The sequence below is a fragment of the Phyllobates terribilis genome, unplaced genomic scaffold (assembly GCF_046119375.1).
Source record: "Phyllobates terribilis strain yellow unplaced genomic scaffold, ASM4611937v1 Scaffold_7__3_contigs__length_470593459, whole genome shotgun sequence".
NCBI lineage: Eukaryota > Metazoa > Chordata > Amphibia > Anura > Dendrobatidae > Phyllobates > Phyllobates terribilis.
In genome coordinates, this window is record NW_027362767.1 from 66085635 (window position 1) to 66113343 (window position 27709).

At 42.3% G+C, this 27709-nt stretch overlaps 1 protein-coding gene across 7 annotated transcripts in view; it reads right to left on the minus strand.

The window, feature by feature from the left end:
- The window catches only part of SYNE2 (spectrin repeat containing nuclear envelope protein 2), a 327838-nt gene that overhangs the window by 272428 nt on the left and 27701 nt on the right, over positions 1–27709 (minus strand). For all 7 annotated transcript variants that reach the window (XM_073638692.1, XM_073638693.1, XM_073638690.1 and 4 more), the window contains exons 2-9: positions 26524–26687; positions 10441–10502; positions 9671–9766; positions 7927–8004; positions 7755–7847; positions 2754–2929; positions 478–674; positions 251–351 (exon numbers count right to left, since the gene is read on the minus strand). In XM_073638692.1, the coding sequence (XP_073494793.1) occupies positions 251–351; positions 478–674; positions 2754–2929; positions 7755–7847; positions 7927–8004; positions 9671–9766; positions 10441–10502; positions 26524–26687 (967 nt within the window). The remainder of the gene's footprint in view (positions 1–250; positions 352–477; positions 675–2753; positions 2930–7754; positions 7848–7926; positions 8005–9670; positions 9767–10440; positions 10503–26523; positions 26688–27709) is intronic.

The following is a 27709-nucleotide window of genomic DNA, read 5'->3' on the forward strand; positions in this document are numbered from 1 at the left end:
GGCATAATAAAATGGGTAGGGGCATCATGCTATGTGTTGAGGGATGTGGGGGCATCATACCGTGTGTGGTGGAATGTACTGTGGCGGCATCATACTTTGTGGAGGGACTGTGGAAATATACTGTGCGCCGAGGGCTGTGGGGAATCATACTGTGTTTAGGGGCATCATACTGTGTGTAGTAAATAGTGAAGTGAACACTTACATCTATGGAAAAAAAAAGGAAACATTTTTCTGTAATGAAATCTCATACCGACAAATCATTCGTAGGCTCCTCCATATTTTTGGAATACTGTAAAAATTGCGCCACATATGTCATAATTGACTTTTCATCAGGATTTGAAGCAATAAGATCTAAGGAACAGAGGAAAAAGCTGGATGAAAATAGTTTTTTAGGATATAATATATATTTCTGATTGGGTTTACAAGGATTCATTGTGACACGTATGACACATTGTTACACAAAACAGATGTCTATACCTTCTGGTTCAATGAGTTTGGGGATTTTTAGCTCATTTTCTGCTATCGTGAACGCCTCTTGCAGTTTTTCCTCATTGGACTTTTCCCTTAACTTGTCCATATCGATGAGGTCTGGTCTTAAGGACTGAATAATTGCCAAGAAAGCCATGCCGTTTTTCCAGCTGGATTTAAAATCTGTTATATTAATGGATCCCAATCTGCAAAAAATAAGAGGATTATTTATTTTGTAATTGACTGTCATACATCCAATGCTAACATACAGTATATATATTCAAATCTATGCAAGAAATACAAAGATCACAAAATCAGCTTGATCAAGGTAGATGTTCTGCCTATAAAGGGGTCCCTCACCTACCATGTGCAATTTATAACTCGTTGTGCCAGGGGGTATTTAGGGTGTCGTTAGGCACCAGAACTTGGGTGTCACCCCAACCTCTGCACTTCTATAGCAAGAAAAAAAAGTGTGTCTAATATAACAAGCAAGATAAGCCATATTGGCTGACCTATAAATGCATACTTTGACACTAATAATAATTTCCCCCAATGATTAATGGAAGACAAGACAACCAGAAGACACATATGGGACAATGACCCAAGACGACACACTTAATTTATTAAATATATGTATGTGTATATTACCTTCAGAGAAGGCTTCTTTGAGACCCATGGATAATAATTTTCTCAGATACTGGTTTGCCAACATGGTATCGCTCAAGGGACACATCACAACAGATGCGAGCCGCTCACGCAACAGTTTTCTATATTCAGCTCTACCAAGACAACTTCCATTTGCCTGGTAGACCGTCACCTCGGATGACCCAATGTGTTGCAAATTCCACCTCTCCACTAAAAAAACTCATCAGTGGCCAGTGAAAGGGCAACCAATGGTGTATTTAAAAGGGACTTCCAACATTTATTAAAATTAAACAGTCGAAAGGGATGCTTCTAAAATAAACCATGACATACTTAGCCTTCGAACCTGCTCCACCTACACTTTACCTACTACTGCCAGACCGGAAGAGGTGACACCCCAACTCCAGTTACTAGAGTTAACCAAAAAGACTCAGAGGACCCTGGTCCAGCAACCACGTCGGTAGTACATTGCCACCAAACCAAAACCCTGTGAACCTCTTCCTATCTTTGGCATCCCTGGCACCTGTTCTGAATACACGAACAGGTGACATCATTAGATTGCAGAGTGCCATATGTGTGACATTGTGGTGCCTACTAATCAAACGAGGTGCTGGGAATGCCACCGGTGGTAGGAAATTTGCAGTGCTCTGGTCCAACAGACAAATGACATGGACGCTAGATCAGGGTCAGGCAAAGCTTTTTGCTCATCTCTACAGTTACCTGACCCTACAGCCAATCATTGACAGTGGTCCGGTGACTGGTGGTCATCATGACATCATCTCTTCTAATCCGGCAGAGATGGTCAAAGCAGCTTTGATAGAGTGGAGGGTGGTTTCTGGGTAAGGGGGAAGAAGGGAAATATGTCTTCTTTGTTTCTTTTGGAAGCATCCCTTCATTTTACAAAAAGACCAGAAAATCCCCTTTGATATTGAAGCAGATCATGTAGCTGCTGTGTGGCCTGTAACACTGGCAATCCAACCTTGGATAGCTCCATCCCATGTGCATCATTCTCAGGGGGTCTTGGCGCTTCAATAACAATCAAGTGTCACGCAAGATGTGTGAAAGACTAAGTGCAACACAAAGGGAAGGGGGAAAGGGAGCCCAGACTCTAGGGAAAGGGGGGAGTGGAGACCTCCTAAGCTGATCTGATATCACTCTGTCTCCACTAACTTCCCTATATTGGTTCCTCACCAATATTCGCACGGGAACCTAAACCCTGTATTTCCCTAGGGCTTGGCCCTGGATAGGGGAGGTGGAGATGAACACTAGTCTATTCCCACTAAAGACAACAAGGGAGACAAACACGGGGGAAAGTAGCTTAGCTTTAGCTGACTTCAGAGAGATAACTCCAAGCGCCCTCCTAGCACCACAGAGGAAGATAGCAGTCTGAGAGCGCCAAGCATTCACAAGGAAACATGTGAGTATCAATGGCACCTTCTTGCTGCAAAGTGAAACTATTTAATCACCCAAGCCAGGGTTTCAATTAGCAGGAAGGAGGTAGCCGCTGGGTCCTAGAGTGAAACAGCTAAGAAGGAGTCTGTAATGCCAAACGAAGAGACCTCCTGCAACCAACTGCAGGGCGACTGTCTGTCACATCTGACACACCCGTAACATCTAGTGACGTTTTATTGCTGCATACTTACTGAGCGCACCGATCCTGTGCCCACTGCAAAAGCGCTTTCTTTGCAGAGGTCTGCCACCTAGACTTGGCGCTTCTTTTAGGCGATGGGCTTGCAGTTGGGGAGACTCCATTTTTCGTTTCACACTTCACTGGTTGCTGTTCCTCTGCACTTGCCAAAATGCTTGCCAGCCCTTCGATCTGCCATAACCCAAGATATATCAGATTTTTAATGAATTCATAATATCCATCATTTCCATTTGTAAAACATAGAACATTCAATAATAAAAAAGTCAGGCATCCATGGGCCCGATTGGGCAAACCTCAGGAGGCCGATCACAGCACATTACATCCTAAATATTTGCAGAAGGGGATGAATTAATATGGCAAAAAATCTTGTTTATGACCCTAAATTTCAGAACTTTATGATGTATTTTGACCAAATTCCAACTTTTCCAATTATCAGTGGACCTTTCACCCAAACTAGAACACTTCCAGCACCACATTCTACTTTTTATAAGGGTTAGGTCACATATTTTCCAGGGTGCTCTGACAGAAAAAAAAAAAAACGGCCATGATGAAAATTAATACCCCAAATCACAAACCATGAATGGATCCATGCTGAAAATATAGGGGTTCGATAAAAAAAAGTCTCTGCTTCTTTTAAGAAACAGCGCAACTCTTATATATTGGCTGTTTCTAATATGGCCATTCAGACTCATTCACTTAAGTAGGGATGAGCTGCAATAACAGGCATGGCCTGCAGACAAGAGTGGCGCTGTTACTCACAAAAAAAGACAACATACGAACAGCGTTTTTGCCCTTTCATTTTTTTCCTCTCCTCTTGTGAGAGTCATAACTTTTTTTATTTGTCTATCTCCATAGCTGTACTAGGGCTTATTTTTTGGGACAAGTTGTAGTTTTTAATGACACCATTAATTCTACCATAAAAGGTACAGAAAAGCAGGGGTAGTGAAATAGTGGGAAAAAAAACAATTCCATTGTTGTCTTTTTTGGGTTTTGTTGTTACTTCATTCATTGTGCAGTAAAAATGACCAGGCAATGTAATTCTCCAGGTCAGTAGGATTGCAACAATACCAAACTTTTTTAATAGCTCTTTTTATATATTTTATGAGTTTTACTTAATAGTTTTATATATATATACCGTATTTTTCGGACTATAAGACGCACCGGACCTATGTTTTAGAGGAGGAAAATAGGAAAAAAAATATTTAAGCAAAAAATGTGGTCATGATGTTATAGGGGAGGGAGTCTGCTGCAGACACTGGTATTGGGGTAATGTCCCCCAATTCTGTTAATATCCTCCATCCTTGTATATATTGCCCCTCCTTCCTGGTATACGTGGCCCCCATCCCATCTTGGTATACGTGGCCCTCATCCCCATCCTGGTATTCATGGCACCCCTTGATCCCCCATCCTGGTATTCATGGCACCCCTTTGATCTACTATCCTGGTATGCATGGCACCCCTTTGATCTACTATCCTGGTATGCATGGCACCCCTTGATCCCCATCCTAGTTTTCATGGCACCCCTTGATCCCCCATCCTGGTATGCATGGCCCTCCTTGATCCCCCATCCTGGTATGCATGGCCCCCCTTGATCCCCCATTCTGGTATGTATGGCAACCCTTGATCCCCTATCCTGGTATGCATGGCACCCCTTGATTCCCCATCCTGGTATGCATCACACCCCTTGATTCCCCATTCTGGTATGTATGGCAACCCTTGATCACACATCCTGGTATGCATGGCACCACTTGATCACCCATCCTGGTATGTATGGCACCCCTTGAGCCCCCATCTTGGTATGCATGGCACCCCTTGAGCCCCCATCCTGGTATGCATGGCACACCTTGATCCCCCATTCTGGTATGTATGGCAACCCTTAATCACACATCCTGGTATGTATGGCACCCCTTGATCACCCATCCAGGTATGCATGGCACCATTTGATCACCCATCCTGGTATGTATGGCACCCTTTGAGCCCACATCTTGGTATGCATGGCACCCCTTGAGCTCCCATCCTGGTATGCATGGCACCCCTTGAGCCCCCATTCTAGTATGCATGGCACCCCTTGATCACCCATTCAGGTATGCATGGCACCCCTTGATTCCTCCATCCTGGTATTCATGGCACCCCTTGATTCCCCCATCCTGGTATTCATGGCACCCCTTGAGCACCCATCCTGGTATGCTTGGCACCCCTTGAGCCCCCATCCTGGTATGCATAGCACCCCTTGAGTCCCCATCCTGGTATGCTTGGCACCCCTTGAGCCCCCATCCTGCTGCCCACAAAAAAAATAAACAATCATACTCACCTCCTCTTTCCTCCAGCGCTGTCCCGCTCTGCTGACGACACTCTCACTGTGTGAGCCACACATGGCAGGGCGCGCATGGCATCCTTGCCATGCGCCCTCACACAGTGTGAGAGCGCGCACACTGTACCGCAGCGCGGCTCCTGCTGCCGCTCTGCGGTCAGTGTGCCTGAAATTAAAGACCATGGATATTCACTACAACCCATGAGAGTGGGTTGTAGGGAATATTCATGAGCTTTAATAGCGGACACACAGACCGCAGAGCGCAGCAGGAGCCGCGCTGCGGTACAGTGTGCCGGCTATTAAGGAAAATGAATATACCCTGCTCCCCACGCCCATGGGGAGCAGGGAATATTCATTTTCTTTAGCAGCGGGCACAGCGCAGGCTGCAGCAGTCGGGTGCTGCCTCCTGTGCCCCGCTAATCCCCCAGACCTCCTACCACGCAGAGCCACAGTATATACAGGGAGATAGTATTCGGACTATAAGACACACCCCCCACTTCCCTCCAAAATTTTGGAGGAAAAAAGTGCACAACAAGTGGGACACAATCGTGATGTGGAACAAAATTTATTGGATATTTTAAACTTTTTTAACAAATTAAAAGCTGAAAAGTGGGGCGTGCAATATTATTCGGCCCCCTTGAGTTAATACTTTGCAGCGCCACCTTTTGCTGCGATTACAGCTGCAAGTCGCTTGGGGTATGTCTCTATCAGTTTTGCACATTGAGAGGCTGAAATTCTTGCCCATTCTTCCTGGCAAAACAGCTCGAGCTCACTGAGGTTGGATGGAGGGCGTTTGTGAACAGTAGTTTTCAGTTCTTTCCACAGATTCTCGATTGGATTCAGGTCTGGACTTTGACTTGGCCATTCTAACACCTGGATACGTTTATTTTTTAACCATTCCATTGTAGATTTTGCTTTATGTTTGGGATCATTGTCTTGTTGGAAGATAAATCTAAGTCCCAGTCTCAGGTCTTTTGCATACTCCAACAGGTTTTCTTCCAGAATGGTCCTGTATTTGGCTCCGTCCATCTTCCCATGAATTTTAACCATCTTCCCTGTCCCTGCTGAAGAAAAGCAGGCCCAAATCATGATGCTGCCACCACCATGTTTGACAGTAGGGATGGTGTTTAGAGGGTGATGAGCTGTGTTGCTTTTACGCCAAACATATCGTTTTGCATTGTGGCCAAAAAGTTTGATTTTGGTTTCATCTGACCAGAGCACCTTATTCCACATGTTTGGTGTGTCTACCAGGTGGCTTGTGGCAAACTTCAAAAGAGACTTTTTATGGATATCTTTGAGAAATGGCTTTCTTCTTGCCACTCTTCCATAATTGCCAGATTTGTGCAGTGTACGACTGATTGTTGTCCTATGCACAGACTCTCCCACCTCAGCTGTAGATCTCTGCAGTTCATCCAGTGATCATGGGCCTTTTGGCTGAATCTCTGATCAGTCTTCTCCTTGTTCGAGATGAAAGTTTAGAGGGACGGCCTGGTCTTGGTAGATTTCCAGTGGTCTGATACTCCTTCCATTTCAATATGATCGCTTGCACACTGCTCCTTGAGATGTTTAAAACTTGGGAAATCGTTTTGTATCCAAATCCGGCTTTAAACTTCGCCACAACAGTATCTCGGACCTGCCTGGTGTGTTCCTTGGTCTTCATGATGCTCTCTGCACTTGAAACAGACCCCTGAGACTATCACAGAGCAGGTGCATTTATTCGGAGACTTGATTACACACTGGTGGATGCTATTTATCATTACCAGTCATTTAGGACAACATTGGATCATTCAGAGATCCTCACTGAACTTCTGGAGTGAGTTTGCTGCACTGAAAGTAAAGGGGTCGAATAATATTGCATGCCCCACTTTTTAGTTTTTATTTTTTTTAAAAAGTTTAAAATATCCAATAAATTTTGTTTCACTTCACTATTGTGTCCCACTTGTTGTTGATTCTTCCCAAAAAAATTAGAATTTTATATCTTTATGTTTGAAGCCAGAAATATATATTTTGAGGGCTTGGTATTTGAGTGTCGATTTGCAGGATTTATTGATACCATTTTGGGTAATGTTTTTATTTTATTTTTTGGAGGAAAGTGCGATAAGTGAAAAATGTCAATTCTGCAGTTTCAATTTATTTATTACATTTCATTGTTCACCTTATGGGATAAAATATTTGTATCTTTTATTAGCTCAGACAATTAATCACACCGCGATACCAAATATGTTAATTTTTTATATATATTTTGCCATTTAGGTTTGAGGATTTAAACTTTTACAATTTATTTATTTAAAACTATTTTTTTATATATATTTTTAATTATTATATTAGTCCCCTAAAGGGACTTGAACTTGCGACCTCTTGATCAATTTTCTACAATAGACTCCAATACTTTATTGTATAATTACTGCTCTGTGCACAGAACGATCATATTAAACATCACTCTGTGCACGCAGAATTCTGGTCGGCCCATCATCCAAACAGACCATGAGCCAAATCTGCGGTCGTTTAATGGTCGCGGTCGACTTTTTTCTAAATGACTCAACTTGTCGAAAAACTGAAAACACAGCAGTAATTTATGTAAATTTGATGGTTAATGTCCTTATAGGTTCTTGTTTAAATTTGCAAGAAAATTATTTCAAATTTCATCACAAACTAAAACTTTGCAAACAATTTATAGATACTTACATGAAAATGTAAAATGATTTGCCAAATTAGGCCGAGCACAATGGACGGTTTCCCGCTAATGATGTCTTCCACATGAATATTTATGAGCTTGATCTAGAAAATAATGGCGTGGTTTAGAAAGAATTTCTTACATGGAATAATTGCACTGAGAAATAACAAGCGGAATACTCACAGAGCGGTTCCCGAGAAAGCTCAGGGCAGATTCTATGTTACTTCTTGACTGAAAGATGTTCTTTCCTTTCTCACGCGGCTGTAAAACAGGTGTTGGTAAAGACAATATGGAGTCTGAGGATCATTCCGTTGCATGTAATTGAAAAATCACAACCTCATTAAAGGGAATGTGTCATCAGAATTTTTACACTCGCCACTAGAGCTCTTTTAGAGTCATATTTTCTAGTCCTTTCAGGAAGATTTTTCAGCAGGTTCCTGATCATTAGAGGCAGGATTAAAAGAACAGGTAACACCTCTATACACAGCTGATAACATAGGATTCACCAAAAACAGTAGGCCATGTCACAGCTCAATTTCTCCCCCTCCCTTCACATTGACCTTCGCACACACTCATTAGACATGTCAGTACAAAATAAAGGGTCGTGGTCTGACTACTGTGGTTAATTTACACTATACAGGTGTTGTTTCCTGAAACAACAGGAAGTTAAAGTCTAAAAAAGCTCCAGTGGCCGGTGTGAAGATAGCAGGATGTCTATATTTTTTTTTTTTAAATATAGATTGTGATATTTAAAAAAAATAAATAAATTTGATCTAAACAAAAGATTATTTACTGATGATTAAAAGTCATTAATAATACAGACTGCATTTCTTATATGCACATTAAATGGTAGCTTTTCACCTATCCTATAAAGAGGTAACAGCTTAAAAACTTGAGACATAAATTTTAAAGGTTGATCACCCAGGCGGGCAGAAGTTTATTCATTCAATTCAGCTACATTGTAAAGTAACGGCAAGTTGTCAGGAGAACAGAACCCACCAGCAGAATTAGACATTTGTTACCCGTATAATGCAAACTAGCTCTCTCCAAAAGAAAGAAAAATATTGCAAGTGCCAGATATGGGATGTAGTTCCCCATGAGTCAATGTGAATACCTCCAAGGAGCCTTACAACATGACTAAGGCTCATTTTGGGTAAGAAAATGAGCTACGTCCAAACAGGTGGTAGTTGTAAGAAATTTTTTTCTTTTTTAAACTTCATTTGCATATTGTTTTTTGCATGAAAGTTGTTTTTTTATTGTTTATCTACTTACTTAATTTTATTTTAAACAACTTTATAAATAGTCCTCATTAAAAAAAAAAATCCACAATTTTGCTGCTCCAGAGTGTCTATAAAAGTTTTTTATCTAGCTGAGTGCTTTTGCTCTGGCTCCTGGTGCTGACAGCTCTCTCTGCTCTTCCCTTCTCTCAGTGTTAGAGATAGCAGCAGGGAGGGGGGAGGGTGTTGTATACAAATTTTAGCAGTTTAGTAAGGAGAGAAAGTATCTGCAGTCTCATTGAGGGCATAGAAAACAAGCTCCTGAAAAAATGTAAAGCACATGAAGAGGAAATTAGTGCAGGATAGAAGATGTGCTGATATATGAACTAATGAACAAGACAGCAACAAGGATACACATAAAGGTGAAATCTAGCCTGTATTACTGGGAGAAACATTCCCACAGAGAAAAATCTAAACTTTAGCTCAGCCTGCAAACTGGATATCAGGGAATGAGAAAATGAATGAAGAAAAGAAGATTGCAGACCGAAACTTAGTGCACTTTTATTTAATAAAGGTAGCCACTAACATATGTAAACATTTTTTTTTTTTCATCCCAAAGTTGCTCATAGGCTATAAAGGAGAATCAGTGCCTCCCCAATAGTTAACTGTGTAAAAAAAATATGTTGCAGAAAAAGACAAAAATGGATTACCAAGTCTTCACCGGAGAGAACTTCGAGTAAGTCCAGGAGAACGTGTCCATTCTGAATGTCAACAAATAGGTCTTTTACAACTGAGGACTGTGGGTGCTGGGAAAGAAAGTGAGAGCATAATAGTAACTGTAATCACATCCGCAACAGTAAAAAACAACTAAAAAGCAGTACAACCTATTTAATTTTTCTTTTATTTTTTAGTTTCCTCAGGGGTCAAGTGACGGCTGTTTAGTTTAGCTGGTGTCTACCGGGTATGGGGAGTGCTCAATTCCTGTGTCTGTCCATTGACCCCCTCCTGGTGTTTGAAATACATGTACATTACACATGGGGAAAGGGTTAAATAGTTGGCTTTCAAACACTCATTGGGCTGACAGCCATTCCTCCTAACCCCCAAATACTCAAACAGTTCTTATCTCACTTAAGAACAAAAGGATCTAATATCTAACTTATCCAAACCTTGCTTCCCTGGGAATCTGTCATAGAATAACTCCACCACTGACTTTAGATGGTTGGCCAGTCTCACTCAAACCAACAAGTTTGGCAGACGTGTATCTAATGTGTATGGCCAAATTAGGCCAGGAAGCCCCTTTATGTGACCACTTCCACATTCCAACATGATTAGGCATCAGTTTTCCTATAGTCTCTAATGGCTGATCGGGAGGAATATAGTGATCAGCCGATAAAGATTTTTTGTCCTTATAAAGATAAGCCACTGCCCTTGGACTGGTCATTGATGGAAAGTGAGGAAATCATTAGTAAATCATTATTACCTTTGACAGTTGTGAGTTGATCCAGTTAGAGAAAGTTCTCTTCTGAGTTCCCTCTTGTTCAGCTGTAAAACAAAAAGCAAAAAATCTTTAAAACCCATCTGCCGTTATAGACTAACCATACAGAAGCCACCATGTGACTTGAATGAGGCTGAACTGCAAAACCAGACAGGACCTATGGACAAAAAAACAGATAGATAACCAGGGCTGTGGAGTCGTGGTAAAATGGACCGACTCCAACTCCTAAAATTGGGAACAGTAATTCAATGCAGTTTGTGGGGAATATTTTTTCCTAAGAATTTGGGAAAGTTATGAAATGTCCTATAAACGTCTGTCCTATTCCTGATATAAGGGTCTAGACTTTTAGCTGAGATGAATCTGTGCGACAGTAAATTTATCACTTAAACATGAGCCGTGTATGAGGGAGTCGGAGTCGTGGAGTCGGTGTCATGTAAATTGAGGAGTCGGAGTCGGAGGTTTGGCTTACTGACTCCACAGTCTTGTAGACGACCCCAACAAGTGGGCTCAACTGTGTCCATAACTTTCATAGATGTGAATAGAGAGAGAGGAAAGTTGCCGTAACCTCCACACTTGGGACTGGGGTTGGTGGACCTTCATTCGCAATAAAGATATCGGTCTCAAAGGTAGGACAAGTGTCTCTCCTGAGGATACGCCATAAATGTCCATCATGGGAATGTTTACTTAAGATCTCAAGTTACAATAAGTAAAACACATCAGCTAAAAGGGTTGTCCTCTTTCAGAAAATGTATAGGGACCTATATTGATGCATATTAGGAAAAGTTTTCTAAAAGGGGACAACCCCTTTAGTGGTGGTCTCATGTTCTTTGTTCAGGAGCAAACCGCTCCTCTGTCTGCCAACTTCCTACTTGCTCCTGACGATCACCAAATTTGGATCAGAAGCCTAGTTTCACTGCTGAAGCACACTGTCCACTCTCCCATATTGCAAGCAGAGGCAACTTTACCTCTGGAGCGTAGGAGGAGCACAGATCCAGCAATCTGGCCAGCTTCAGACCAGCACTTGCAAACTCTATGGCAAAGAGCTTGTAAGTGCTACACTACTTGCCTCAGAAACTGGCCACTTCTGTTTGCTGCAGAGTTGGCCTCTACTGCCCATTAGGTAGGGTAAACTACAGAATTATAAATCCCTCCATTCTTGAGAACGGATAGGATTTTTATTAACATGTACTGTACTTTTTTTTTTTTTTTTTTTTTACAAGCACCTTTGCAATTGTACTCCATTAAAAAGAGGAGACAAACCCTTGATGATTATAATATATAGAAGTTTTAGCAGCCAACCTCTTGGAATCATCTTGGTTTCACATCAACATCATCAGGATGGATCTCATCACAACTTTAAGGATAGCGATAAATTTCTTGAAACAACTTAATAAATCCTAATAATCCATTTAGAACCATGGTTAGGACATGAAACTGCATTTGCTCTTTGTAAAGTTGTCAGAACACTTACTACTTCTCACATCTTAAAGGTGCACAAAGACCCATTGTTACCGAGGAATCTTTGATTTGAGAAAATCCATGATAATCCGAGGAGATCCCATCACAGCAGTCATAATACTTCCAATGATTGTTCTGGTTACGAGGTGGAGACCTATAAACCGTGGGACATCTGTCTTGAGTCACAGGGAGCAGCCAGCTTTAGACTATTGAGACCACAGATCTTCCTTTTCCATCAGGATCTACCACATTTGGACACTATAGCAGCACCATGTATTCCGATAATATCCTCAACATACAGTGCCCTCAAAATAGACCCAACCACAGTGCCACAAAAATAGAGCCACAGTGTTCTCATAATAGTCAACACTCATAACACAGCCAACTACAGCGCCCCCAGAACAGAGTCAACCAGAGTACCTTCATAACACAGCCATAGTTCACTCATAACAGTGCCTTCATAACAAAGCTACTTATAGTGCCCTCATAACAAGGCCAAAATCAGTGTCTTGGTAACAAAGCCAGTAGACATTTTCACCAGTGGAACAGAAGACCACAAAGAAGAATATATCAACGCTAACATAATCTGTTGGGATCCATCAATATACAGTACAGACCAAAAGTTTGGACACACCTTCTCATTTAAAGATTTTTCTGTATTTTCATGACTATAAAAACTGTACATTCACACTGAAGGCATCAAAACTATGAATTAACACATGTGGAATTATATAGTTAACAAAAAAGTGTGAAACAACTGAAAATATGTCTTATATTCTAGGTTATTCAAAGTAGCCACCTTTTGTTTTGATGACTGCTTTGCGCACACTTGGCATTCTCTTGATGAGCTTCTAGAGGTAGTCACCGGAAATGGTCTTCCAACAATCTTGAAAGAGTTCCCAGAGATGCTTAGCACTTGTTGGCCCTTTTGCCTTCACTCTGCGGTCCAGCTCACCCCAAACCATCTCGATTGGGTTCAGGTCTAGTGACTGTGGAGGCCAGGTCATCTCGCGTAGCACCCCATCACTCTCCGTCTTGGTCAAATAGCCCTTACACAGCCTGGAGGTGTGTTTGGGGTCATTGTCCTGTTGAAAAATAAATGATGGTCCAACTAAAAGCAAACCGGATGGAATAGCATGCCGCTGCAAGATGCTGTGGTAGCCATGCTGGTTCAGTATGCCTTTAATTTTGAATAAATCCCCAACCGTTTCACCAGCAAAGCACCCCCACACCATCACACCTCTTCCTCCATGCTTCACGGTGGGAACCAGGCATGTAGAGTCCATCCGTTCACCTTTTCTGCGTCGCCCAAAGACACTGTGGTTGGAACCAAAGATCTCAAATTTGGACTCATCAGACCAAAGCAGATTTCCACTGGTCTAATGTCCATTCCTTGTGTTCTTTAGCCCAAACAAGTCTCTTCTGCTTGTTGCCTGTCCTTAGCAGTGGTTTCATAACAGCTATTTTACCATGAAGGCCTGCTGCACAAAGTCTCCTCTTAACAGTTGTTGAAGAGATGTGTCTGCTGCTAGAACTCTGTGTGGCATTGACCTGGTCTCTAATCTGAGCTGCTGTTAACCTGCGATTTCTGAGGCTGGTGACTCGGATAAACTTAGCCTCAGAAGCAGAGGTGACTCTTGGTCTTCCTTTCCTGGGGCGGTCCTCATGTGAGCCAGTTTCTTTGTAGCGCTTTATGGTTTTTGCAACTTCACTTGGGGACACTTTCAAAGTTTTTCCAATTTTTCGCAGTGGCTGACCTTCATTTCTTAAAGTAATGATGACCACTCGTTTTTCTTTACTTGGCTGCTTTTTTCTTGCCATAATACAAATTCTAATAGTCTATTCAGTAGGACTATCAGCTGTGTTTCCACCAGACTTATGCACAACACAACTGATGGTCCCAACCCTATTTATAAGGCAAGAAATCCCACTTATTAAACCTGACAGGGCACACTTGTGAAGTGAAAACCATTTCCGGTGACTACCTCTTGAAGCTCATCAAGAGAATGCCAAGAGTGTGCAAAGCAGTCATCAAAGCAAAAGGTGGCTACTTTGAAGAACCTAGAATATAAGACATATTTTCAGTTGTTTCACACTTTTTTGTTAAGTATATAATTCCACATGTGTTAATTCATAGTTTTGATGCCTTCAGTGTGAATGTACAATTTTCATAGTCATGAAAATGCAGAAAAATCTTTAAATGAGGTGTGTCCAAACTTTTGGTCTGTACTGTATATATATAGAGATCTGATAGGAGACTAAAGCAACCCATACACTTTAGACAGATGTCCACTACTCGCCTGACAGTTGTTTCACCCGACTATCCTATACACAGGAGCGCTCACTCTGCCGAAAGCTCCTATGTTCTCTATGAGAGACATCTCTGGCTGTGACTTATCTCCCAGAGAACCAAAAGAATCATCAGTCCAAAGTCTGACTTTCTCGACAATCGTTTGACCGGGGGCGCCCATACATATTAGACTGTCGATATCAGCAGGTTCGGTCAACATTAGTCTAATATGTATGAGGCCTTTAGTGTTAATTTACACTGACCGACTGGGGCTGTTAAACAACCGCCTATCGGCTACATAAGAAGACGATCGGTGGTTGTCCATAATCGTCTTAGACAGGAAGACAATTGCTAATGCGATAGTTCTGTGCACATAGATTATTATGTTATCGGTAGCACCTCACCTGTTTACACAGGAGGGTATTTCAAGACATATCTGTGCTACGAGTGGATTGGGGTGTCTCAGCTTTATTATAAGCTGTGGGACATGTTTGTATACCTTTTGGGTTTTTACTTTTCTTTTTCGGTCTGTTATTTGTATCAATACAATTTATGAATTTTGGAAGACCCCATTGTGTTGCATACTCTTTTTCGTTTCCTGTTTACACAGGACAATACCGATAGCAATTATGTTTAGGCAAGCAAAATGCTCACTTGTCAGGTGATTGACAGCAGGCCAGTTATAGGGAAAAGAGCGTTCCTGGGTGCACTCGTTCCCGATATTCGGCCAGTGTAATTGCAATGTAAATTGTGGGAACGAGAAAATCTCTATGACATACAAGCTGATTTGTGACACCAATTCAAAGCAACAATAGCAAACTGTAGAGAAGAAACCTGTTGGACATTTTGGCAACATTTCCTGTTTTGCTAGGAACTGAGAAATTCTCGGTAATTAGCAGCTAATTGCTTCTTCTTCTTCTTACAATCTGACGAATGGGAAAAATGAAATCTCCTTGAAATTCCTATCTGCCCAATGTAACAGCCAAAAGTGCAGGAAATCGTTAACTCGCTTAAGAAGGTCAACACAATTCCCTGTCCCATAACCGTGATAAAAGTAACGGCAATATAATACAAGAAAAGGAACTTACAAGAATACAGAGGTACACAAAATTTCCGTAGACATCTATGGGGCTATATTACAATCCTATACAATTAAGAGGTAGTATGACGCCATGAGGTCCAATATATGTTGTGGTTTACGTCATCATGTTTCATGCTAATTTCACATTAACTTTTGTTCCATGCGTTTTTTTTACAAAGTCACATATTTGGTATATTGTGCAATTTACTTGCAGCAGATGTCCGATCACCCGGCTAGCTTTGATTTATTAGTCTGTGCATCATGTTTGCTTTTAGTCGGTCTGAATTTGCATAAAATACTTTGTGATACACATCATCATTATATGGACTTAAGGCCCCGTCACACTTAGCGACGCTACAGCGATCCCGACAACGATACGACCTGTCAGGGATCGTTGCTGCGTCGCTATGTGGTCGCTGGTGAGCTGTCAAACAGGCAGGCTCACCAACGATCAGGGGAGCAGCGACATCGTGGAAAGAATCTTTCCACAATGTCCTGCTCCTGGTTCTATTTGCTCGGCTTACTCCAACAGTTCCATAGAGTAAGTATGGAGTGGGAAGTCGAGCATGCTCACCTCCGCTCCCTTCAAAGTCTGGGTTCAGCAGACCAGAGGGGTCCCAGAGGTTGAGCTGACAGCGATCAACAAGTTATTCCATATCACATAGATAAAGGAATAACTTGCAATATTTTGAAAATACTTTTTGGAGAGAATAGTGCTCTTCAGAGTCCCACCTGGAATGGAACAAAGGGGCACATGCTCGACCTCCACTCCATTCATTATCTATGGGAAAACCAGAAATAGCCCAACGCTCCATTCAAAATGGGGAATCGCAGAGCCTGGTTTTCTGGATTCCAACTGCTGGAGAGGGAATAATGTTCAATTCTGGGAATACACTTGTAAGGAAGCAGCTGCATTCATAAATAATGTAGCTGGTTGGTGGTGGCACATACTGAGGACATGTCACCAACCCATCAGCCCCTTCATAAATTATTTTATCTTCCATGGTTAAGGAAGGGGCCCTGGGTAGACTTTGCCTCCTGATGGAGTTATTCTTTAAGCTTATGAATCATTCCCAAATCTACACCTTATTTTTAGGCAGCTTGAACAAAAGTGTATTAGATATTCCATCTTGCCTATCCACCACTGATGTGCTAGAGGTAATCTCTACGTGCACGATCCAGTGCAGCAGCTGCTGGTAAGCCGTGACTCGGGAACATGGGCCCTATTCTTGTACGTATGAATCATGATCATTATAATACATATCTGAATTTAGAAAACTAAACCAGCCACATGGTTTTATACCCATACCAAATCATGTTCCTCCATGACATCGGCAGAATACAGGTGACGTTAAGGAGGAGGTCTGTATCCAGTCAATGCACAGAGGAGAAGAGTGTTGTCACTGAAACAAAAGGGTTTATCAACATAAAATAACATGTTTTATGATGTGTAAATGTAATGGAGAAGGGGACCGGCTTAGCTAATGAAGCGAGACAGACAGACGGCCCCTCCATAAGCATCACCACCAGTCAAGGTGTTGATGGAAGCTCCTTCCCACCAAAGGCCGTAACGACACATCACGGAACAGAAACACCAAACTGCCAGGACCATGTGGGTTTTGCAAATTATATTTTAGAAGTTGCTTTATACATTTGCACATAAAATAATATTTTTGTCAGCTTCGGACAAACCCTACTCCATTCTAACACGCCACTTCAGAGAGCGTTCTTGGCATCGGTAGGGGGTCCCAGAGGACAACCCCAACTAATCAGCTGGTTATCACCTCTACTGTGGATAAGTGATTACTTGCCCAATTGGAACAATCCCTTTAAGCGCTCAGATGTATTATGACACAATTTCCGAGTTGTAATCTGCCATAATATGCTGTCTATCGAAATTTATGGGGCCATACTCCATGTTGGACTAAAGAACATTGGGCCCACCAGAGGATTTGATTCTGAGGGCCCACCTTTCTCCCCCAATCAAGAGCCCCATAGCAGCTGCAAAGTTTGCACTATGAACTCTCTTGAAGAAGCCAGGGCCCACTGGAGGATTGTCCGGTTTTCTGGTGGGCCAGTCCATCCTTGGACATACTGTACCTCAATATACTTCTGATTTCATACAGCGTTTCTTCTTTGTCAGATACATATGGAATCAGACAAATAAATCAGTCATCGTACATCGTGTTATGGAAGTACTCTGCCCAAGAAGGGTTTACTCTTGAGAATAACTCTGCAATACATTTCCATATGAAGGCCCCTATGGGACACAAAATGGACCCGATTCATCAAAGCTTTCACACCAGAATTCTGCCGTAAAATCTTTGAAAACTTGGAAAATGTAGGCGCCTAATTTGCAACTTTTGGTGTTCTCATGCAAGTTTCTCCCAGCTCCAACAAAATTGGAGCCGAGGCAGTATGGGGACCTGGTGACCGCAGTTCATGACAGATTCGTAATGAGCGGTGACGTTCGCTTCACCAAAAACCTTACTCCAGTAGGGGCTGGAGTTGAATTTGTGGCGAGGCACACACCGAGGTGTAAGCCACTCATCCGGCACTCTTCATGAATCAGGAGCGTCTGACTGCAGCTCATCTCCTCAACAACGCGAACACATCAACAACCCCAGTCTTGATGAATCGGACTCATTGACAACAACTCCATAGTAGAAACCCAAAATGGGGACTGCCTATATGCCGCCTATTTTCTGTCGCAGTGCCGCTGGCGAGGGCAGCCATAGTAGATTGATTTTATCCACGTTTGCTCTGCCCTACTACCTGAATCTCTGAGATCATAAATTGGCATATACTGGAGAACTGTTTTGTATGTAAATGTATCAAAAGAAATAAAACAGCATTAAAAAATCCATGAAATCTGTCCTTAAAGACGGCCTGTCACTTGCCATAAATATATATATATATATTTTTTAGGTGGTTTAAATGCCGCTGTTCTCTTGAATCTGGTGATGTTTTCCTTTTGTGCCTCTCCATTCTCTTTATTCCCGGTCTATAAATCTAATCTTGTTAGCCAAGTGGGCATGGTCATCAACTCTTCTCTGTGGACCACACCCAATTGACTATCAAGACTAGATTTATATGCAGAGAAGAAGCCATATCTCAAGAACGGAGAGGCGCAGGAGCAAACTAAAACAGCGCTGGATTCAGGAGAACAGCGGCATTTACACCAGGTAAAAAAAATTTTTTAAAAAATGACATAATAATGGCAAATGATAGGTCCTCTTTAAACTTGTATTTATCAAGTTAGTGCTGAAATATGGGAGCTGTGTATGCATCGCTGCTCTTTGAGACAGATTTGGAGTTAAGGAGTCTTGAAAAGTAAAGGTAAAAGGTATAAAACCTGCAGTTCTGCTGTAAGTTAGGTAAACTGTTTCCCTAGGGCAATGAAATGTATGTGAAAGGGTGTGTGTATATATGATTTTAATCACTAAAAGCCCTACAGGTGATTCTGGCATTGCAGTATATCCACCTGAAAAACTGGATCTATAACGCAAGTCATCGGTCACACATTCGCTTCAGAAAACCATTATAAGATGGGTCTGCTACAGACGTCCCCTTGCATCTACTCCATTAGGGAACACCCAGAATTGGGGGACAGCCATAGGCACGACGAGGGTGACTGCATACTGATGGCTGACCTGTCCGGTTTTGGTTTTCTATAGTTGTTCTGCAAAAATATGGACATTAAGATTTAAAAAGAGAAAACACAGTAGTTTGACAATAAATGGCTTCACCCAACCAATAACCATGAATGGAGAAAAAGTTTTTTAGTTATCATTCATATTCTCTGAAACAAGGCCAAGAAAGGGAAAATTCTGCCGGGGTATGTAAACTTTTGAGCACAACTGTATCTGCACCTGACAAGTGCTAGTGTGTCCCTTGGATAATTCTGCAATAATGCATTGGGGCAATGATGCACCATATAGTAGGCTTTAGAAAACCGGAAGTTTACTAATGGTTTTGTGCAAACCAGGGGGAGGAGCGTGCGGTCTCCAAGGGCCCTGTGCTCAGAGGGGCCTCCTCTGAGTTACAGCCACTGTTAGCTATATTGGCATGCTTTGCACGCCAATATAGTTAAGCTGTGCAGCAGTGCAGGGAAGCAAGATCTCCCCGCACTACCATTCTCCTTTATGTGGACAGCATGGCGCTTTAATAATGTCAGACGCACGGGCACACGCACAGTACGCCACCGTCCCGGTGCGGTGATGTCATTGCGCCATGTCAGGACTCTGATGTTCAGTGCTTGCTCCGGAACATTGCACACGAACTTGTTAGGATTCTGGATTAGGTGAGTGTATAATGCTTTTTATTTTAATTAAAACATATGGAGGCATCAAAGTGTAGGGGTTTACTGTGGGGGCCTCATACAGTGTGGGAAATACTGTGGGGGGCCCTCATACATTGTAGGGACTACTGTGGGGTGCCTCCGTAAAGTGTGGTGGCCATGATATAGCGTGGTGCTAATGTGGGTGCCATTATAAAATTTCGGGCCCACTGTGAGGGTCATCATATGGTGTGGGGATTACTGGGAGGGCAATTATACAGTGTAAGACCTAATGCGGGGGCCATTATACAGTGTGGGGACTACTGTGGGGGCCATTATATAGTGTGAGAACTACTGAGGAGTTCATTATACTGTGTATAGGGGAGCTGTGGGGACATCTTACTGTGTATAAGGGAGTTGTGGGCCCATGATACTGTGTAGATAGGAGCTGTGGGCCCATCATACTGTGTATAGGGAAGCTGTGGGCCCACCATACTATGTATTGGACAGCTGTGGGCTAATTGTACTGTGAATAGGGAAGCTGTACATGGGGGGACTCGGGCACTTAAAAAGCATTATTGTGGTACTCAGGGTATTATGATTGTCAAAGGGGCACATTGGGCATTATCACTTTCTTGGGGCAAAATATGGACACTGTTTTCTAAAGCATTTGCACAAGATATTAATATTTTCTAATTTTCTAGGGGGCAGTTTTACCATCTAGAGGGCACTAATAAGGCATTATACTTTGTATGGGGCACAGTGGTGGGTATTACTATGTGGGGCAGTAAGGAGCACTGTTATTGTGCCAAACAGCAGGTGGAATAGGGACACATACGGCAGCAGCTCAGTATTGTGGTGACAGCTGGATGATGAGTTTGTGCAGGTTGGCAATAGATAGGGACGGTGCTGGAAATGTGAGAAGTCAGATGTGTCTTTGTTGTAATCTCTGCAGACGAGTCCTGGCTGGAGAAGTTGTCATGTCGGTCTGGGCCAGGTGCAAAAGACGGGAAAAGTGAACGACTCCATCAGAAAAAAAACATGATCTGTAAGTCACTATATATATAACTGTACTGCGATCTCCTATACGATCTGCAGGTCTGGTATCTACCACTATATGGTCACAATAGGGTGGTAATATCAGTGCTGGTCTTTGTATAGAGATTTGTTTTTAGCAACAGTGCGGTCATCTGCTGAGGTTCCCTTATACCTACAATTAAGGTGCGCCACCATAGTTGTAATCAGGGTTACCTGGTTCGAGGTCCACTCAGATGTTTCGCTCCCTGAGCTGATCCTCTAGCTACGCCTCGGGTGCAAACTTAAGTCTTTTTGCTGAATTTTCAGACCAGAAAATGATTGGAAAATCTCAGAATCCTCCAGGAAAACTCAAAATCTTGATGTTTTCCTCTCCAAAAACTCAACAGAAATACTCAGTGTGCACATAGCCTAAGTATCCATTTTACAGGGCACCTGCGGGAGTCAGTTTTTCCCCGTAATCGCTCTATATTAACACCTACATCATTCCTGTCTATGAGTGTTTGGTAGGCAATACATATGGAAAGTGGAATTACTGATAGTTTACCTTCCTAACATAAAAGTGAAAGTTAAGCAAAGGTAATCGTGCTCCAACCTAACCCCAGATAGATCAGTAGAACAGCTGCTAATGTGTCTGTTAATGACGCGATCCATATCTCCCGTTCTGGATCACAAGCATGAACTTGATTATGGCCACACCTTAGTCTTGTCCAGCTCAGTATTGACACAAAACACGCTACACACACAGACTGCATGTGCGCGGAGTGCTATAAAACAAGCCAAGCCAGACACATGGGCGAGCGGATCAGTAGGATGAGACCTCATATCTGCAAAGGACTCATGCTGGACCTCATATCCATCTCACCTAAGTCACTGAGGGCTAGTTGGCCACTTTGGCCAATGTCAGAGTTGCTGGGCATTAGGAAACATGGACTCCTAGATGCCAGCTTGTAGAAGATGCCACATTAGTGTTGGACCAGGGAGGACCCAACACTGGTGAGATGATGTCCAGGGTCGCACCAAGTGCCATCTATATCACAACACTGATAGCAAAGGCCCATGTCTATGTGGTGTAAATCTCGAACCTGCTCAAGGCTCCAAATTGCCAAAATGGTCCTGAAAAATATCTATGTCCTATAAGGAGCGCTCATGGGAGACTCCTAGATTTAGCCACAGCCGGTGGTGCATCTTCAATGGAAGCAGACCCTGTAAGCAAGGGGTGACCGGTGCCCAGTATCTGCCCACTTCTGTAGGCTTTGTCCTGACTCAGTTGCAGCCACAAACATCAGCAGACTCTACAGGCAGATAAGCAGAGAGAAGGTCCACCTATTGGCCAGCCAAGTCTACGCTCTCATGTTTCTGGCCAACATCTTCTGTGATTGCCCCTACGAGCTGTAACCCCACCAGCCCCAACCAACACGTAGTGACTCCACCAATGGTCATGTTGATCCTACAGCTGCACAAGACACTCAGCCCCAGCTCAGCCTGTCCTGCCTTAGATTTTTTCTTTATTTGTTTTATTATCAATTAATACATACTTTTCAAAACACTATGACTGAAAGCCGGAGGCTGCTGGGAGGAATAAACTTCATTTCTTCCCAGCAGCGATGCTTTCAGTCCTGCAGTCGCACAATGTGAGAACGCTATTAGCCTGCAGAATAACCCCATATCTGCAGGTTAATGGCATTTGTTGACATATCAGTATCTCTTTAAACACTAGGATATATTCTGATGACAAATTCCCTTTAGCTGTTGCAGGGCGGTGTCATTCAGTGACCCAATACCAGAGTTGGAAATGCACTTCATTTGGCTTGTATACAAAATATTAAATATATTTTCCAGGGCACTCTGCATGTAGAATAATGAAATCAGATAAACAATGTTTGTATTTCAGAGTGGAATATACACACATATAGGTAGATAAAATGTTTTTTGTCTATAGGCGGTTTTTCATTGTAGTTCACTCTGCGGCTTTTTTTTTTCACATTGAAAAAAAACTGGACGATGTGCAATATAGGTGTTTGTTCATACAGGAATTACACTTACTCAAAGAGTATTTAAAGAGTATACGCCATTTTAATTGTTATTTTATAAATCAAGGGCAATATGAAAATAAAAAAAATGCCTCTTTCTCCTCCTGGACTGATCTTTCACTCTCGATTCATGGGTAAAATCTGTATTCAGTGAAGACAGATAATCCCATTACTGAGATAGGAGATGACATTTAGTGCTTTTAAAATTCTATGGAGGAGGGAGAAGCTAGAGGACGATGCAGACATTCTACTGCAAGTTCCATAGAACTTTATGAGCACCAACTGTCATCCCCTATCTCAGTAATGAGAAACTTTGTATTCACTGAAGACATATTTTACCTGTGAATTGAGAATTTTGAGAAAGAAACATCAGTCCTGTGGGAGAAAGAAGCAGATTTCTCAAATAAGATATATTACAAAGTTTCTTATTTTCACTTGTTCTATTGATTTATCTAAAAAAAAAAATTAAATTAAAAGACAGTTACTCTCTAAATCTGTTTTTAATGTGGATTTTGGAGCAGATTTAATTCCAAAATCTACATAATGTGAACATACCCTAAAACTTCTCCTAGCGAATAGCTAGACTTTAAAGTGGAGGAATCATGTTCTCCGCAGTCATAAATGGTACATATTTCAGGGCCGGATGCCAGGAAGAAGCACCAACAAGTCCGAAGTGCCTAGGTAAAGGGCTTCACCTCTGCAAGGATACATGGAAGTATATTACACGCTGAATGACCTAGAAAGGTGATCAGCGCGGTCGTATGTGCATACCTCTTCTAGCTTGGATTCACATAATGTGTTGGAACAGGTTTTATATCCTAGAGCCAGTGACAGAAAAATAGCATCCATAAGTCAGGCCAGTGTCAGCGCCACACATACATTTACGCAATACTTATCATTGATCAGCATCGATCAGTCCTGATCGGGTATTCTGATGAAGGGGCTGGAATCACCATTCTAATCAGAAGAGTCTTATTTATCGCTGCTCCTTCTCCTGATTTTTTTTGTAAAGTTTTTGAAGTTTTTTTTCATTCTAGGTCCATCAGAATTACTATATTTTTTCTAAAATCAATGCGTGGGGATATGACAATATTTTTGATCAGGGCAGAACGCTGGGTGTGGATATGTGATTCACACTTTTACACAGCACCAGGTCAAAGTGCCACTCGAATTGTTATTTATCGCAGATGTGTTTTATCTATAGGCGTGTGTCCTAAATAAATAGGGAGGGACGGCCCAGTCTCCATAACTGATTCCAACCGGAGTTTAAAAAGGGTTGTCTTGTGGCGGATAACTCATCTGAGAGCCGCAGTGACGAGTCCCACAGCCGCAGGTGCCGCTATAGAGGAAATGTGGTACTAAACGTCGCCATCTCCAAAAACATAAGCAAAAAACATACTTATGTGGAATAAAATTCAGTCAATGGGTTCCAATGGCTACTTTTGTTGTACGTACTGGGACCATTACCCAGCGTGCGATCTCTGGGGGGGTCCGACTACTGAGACTTCAGCACATCCCTGTGTGAATGGAGCGTCAGTGAGCATGTGCGACCACCACTTCTGTTGCGGAGCAGCGGTCACACATGCTCACTACTGCTCCATTCACAGTGGGTGTTTTGGGTCCTGTTCTTTGGATCTATGGGGGTCTCTGTAGCCAAAACCCCTCATACATTTATCATCTATCCCATGGATTGGTTATATATGCGTTTGCTGGTATAATTTTAGGATTCATGGTCACATCCATCTGAATCCATGGACTTAAGGTCTCCCAGCAGACCACAGCCCCATCACATTCCCTCGCCCGGCTTGTCTTCTGTCTATAGTGCATTTTGGTCCCATCCCCTCTCCAGGTAAGTGAAGCTTACAAACGTTGCTGCCCAAAAGACGTTAAAATATATATTATTCATCAGACCTGGCCATCTTCTTCCATTGCTGAATGGTCCGATTCTGATGCTCACATGTCTATTTCGCTCTCAAATGAGTACAATGGTCAACACGTGCATACTGGCTAATCAGACCAGGTGGGCTAGTCTTCACTTTCCAAGCACAACAAAGACCCATAGGCTCCCATGACCCTATAGTTGGTTCACTAGTTGCCCTTCCTAGGACCACTTTTGGTAACACTGGATACTGGGAACACTCCCCAAAACACAGTCATCTTGACATCACAAATTGACTCTTCTCAAAGTCGCTCAGTTTCTTACGCTTTCCCATTTTCCTGCTTCCTCACCCATATAGACCCATACGCTCCCATCACCCTATAGTTGGTTCATCAGTTGCCCTCCCTAGGACCACTTTTGGTAACACTGGATATCGGGAACACTCCACAAAACACAGTCATCCATACATCACGAATTGGCTCTTCTCAAAGTTGCTCAGATTCTTACACTTGCCTATCTTCCCGCTTCCTCGCCCATTTATTGGTGCCATTGTAATTAGATCATTAATGTTTTTCACTTCTACTGTTAATAGTTTTAATGTTATGTTTGATGAATATATAAAGTGAAAGCTTTAAAGGATCTAACCAGAAGGGAACCTGTTAGCGTGTTTTTACATATGGAAGTAGAACATCTATGTAGGTGCTTGTACAATAAAAATGATTTCTTGTTTGAAGACCTCTATTGTGCCCGTAATGACAAATTTAGTGTAGAAGCCATATGCACATCAGGCTGAAAGTGCAGTGGGGCGTGCCAATACGTATTGGATGCTTTTTTTTCCCCCAAGTGCACTGACACGCCCCTGTGCACTTCCAGATTGATTTCCATACACTACATTTCTCATGACTGGTACATCGGATCTCTTCAAATAAGGTATTATTTTTATTGGGAGAAAAGCACCTCCACAGCCGTACCACTACTTCCCTTTATGCTTCCATTTTTTCTGAATACTTTATTCAACACAAGATAGAAAGCAGTGACCTTATTACCTGAGACAATTTATTATTATACATGACACAGCCAGGATTATGTGACTTTTTCTCCTTTTTTATGACAACTTGTTTGTCATTTCCAGACCACAAAGTGCCATAAACAGCGGCTTGCTGACTTATGCTAACTAAGAAAATGTTTGGATGAGTTCTTTCTCGTAAATAACAAAAATATCCAAAGATGCAATTTTATAATAAATGCTTGAAAATTTACTATATCTTGGCTAAACAAATGCACCATGCCGACTATATAGCTGGATCGGGTAAATATAGCTCGACCTGGTAACCGGACCTTTTCGGTAGCCCCATGTGATTTTGACAGCCAGGTGCTTACACCCATTGGATGTGACCAGGAAGACAGGAAAGCATAGCTCCACACTAGACATGGAGCACGATTTGCTAGTCAGGTCCAGCTGCCATGTCAATAATCTGTGACCGGCAAACGGGAGCCCAGGGAACCGCCTCCTACCTGACGGCATCCCCGGCATCCATCATCTGTGCAGAGTGATGTCGCGCCAGGTTGGCTAATCAAAAGAAGAGCTGCCGATGCCGGGAGGTAGAAGGTGGTCTGCTGGGCTCTTGTCCGGCAGTCACAATTACTAACCTGGCCGCTGGACCAGATTCTGAGAATTGATTTGCCCCATCTCTAATCCATACCTCTTCTCAAGATCCAACCTGGACTTCATGTATACCATGAGGTAGCCAATACTTGGACTCTAGCCACTGGTGGACCCAGCCAGGAGAGGGCCTCTGTGCAAGAACAATATATGGGCCCTTTGCAGCCCAACAGATCATCATAGTGCACAATTCCACCTACTTTGGAGGTGGTAGTGGCCTCCTCACCTCTTGGCCCCTGTGCAACCACACAGGATGCACCAATGATATGTCCGACCAAGACTCTAGCCATGAATTTACTCAGAGCTCTAGGCATACTTTTTGACATAAAACACAGAACTATGGAAGTTACCTTGTAGAACAAGATATCGCTGATCTATGGCGAGATGATCCTCTGCTGCGGACAACGAGGATCCACTGTCTGACGACATGTTGCTGTAACCCTCATAGGTGTGGAGACAGGACTCGTCCGTAACAGAGACAGAAGAACTGCTAAGCTTCACACTCACTGCAAAACTAAATATAAAAGCAAAAAGAAAAAAAAGGTGAGTTATCAGCATGAAGAACGGCAGAGATCTCCACCCTTTCTGCCCTTTGGCTCTTGTCAATGTATAGATAAATAGTCTCAGGTTCACTTAGAAAACTAGAGCAAATAAAAGAGACAGCGCCGACGATCATACAAGTCTCATTTTGCAAATCGAGGTTACAAAATGTAATTCCATAATTTCTATACTGTAGACATTTAGTTCTAAGGTTTTGGTTCATTTTTGGGTTCTTCTGCTGTGGTTCCTCAGGATGATGACCACATGATTCATGTCATCTACCGGCTCCGGCAGACGTATTTAGTCATACAGAGGGACGAGGTAGATCGGAATACAGGCGGGTGATAATGTTTGGTGACCCTGAGGAAACTGATAAGAACCTGCAAAATCCCTCCATTGTGGTCCCTTAGCTAAGGAATATTTGGGAACCAAGAGAGACCCAAATCTAGTTCCACTAAAAGGTAGGGGGTGGGTGTATCAAGATGGTATTAGGGCCTCATTCAGGCATTCGTTTTTCACATACAGATTTTTCATGGATAGAATATGTACTCATTATAGTCTTTGGGGCTGTTCACACGTCCATGTTTTTTGCAGACCAAGAAGAAAGCTCTGTTTTGTAATCCAAGTCGCAGCTCAAACTCTCCTATTCTAATCAATGAAAAGGACAGCACTTGGATGTCATCCATATATCATTTGAGTGCTATTTTTTTCTGTTTAATAGATTGGAAAAGTTTGGAAAAATGCGTGTAACACGGAAGGTAAAAATGGACACACCGACCAAAAATAATGGATTAAAAATGGATCCAGTACCTCGATGGAGAATTTTTTTTCTTCTATGCAAAAAAAGCTGCAGTCTGAATGAGCCCTTATTTTTTACATTATTTAGATCCTATTATAATAACATGCCATTAGCACCTTATAAGAGGGATGAGCATGTGGTAACCTGGACATTTCTGGTAAAGACTATCTCGCTTGCTGTGACAGTCAAAACATAGA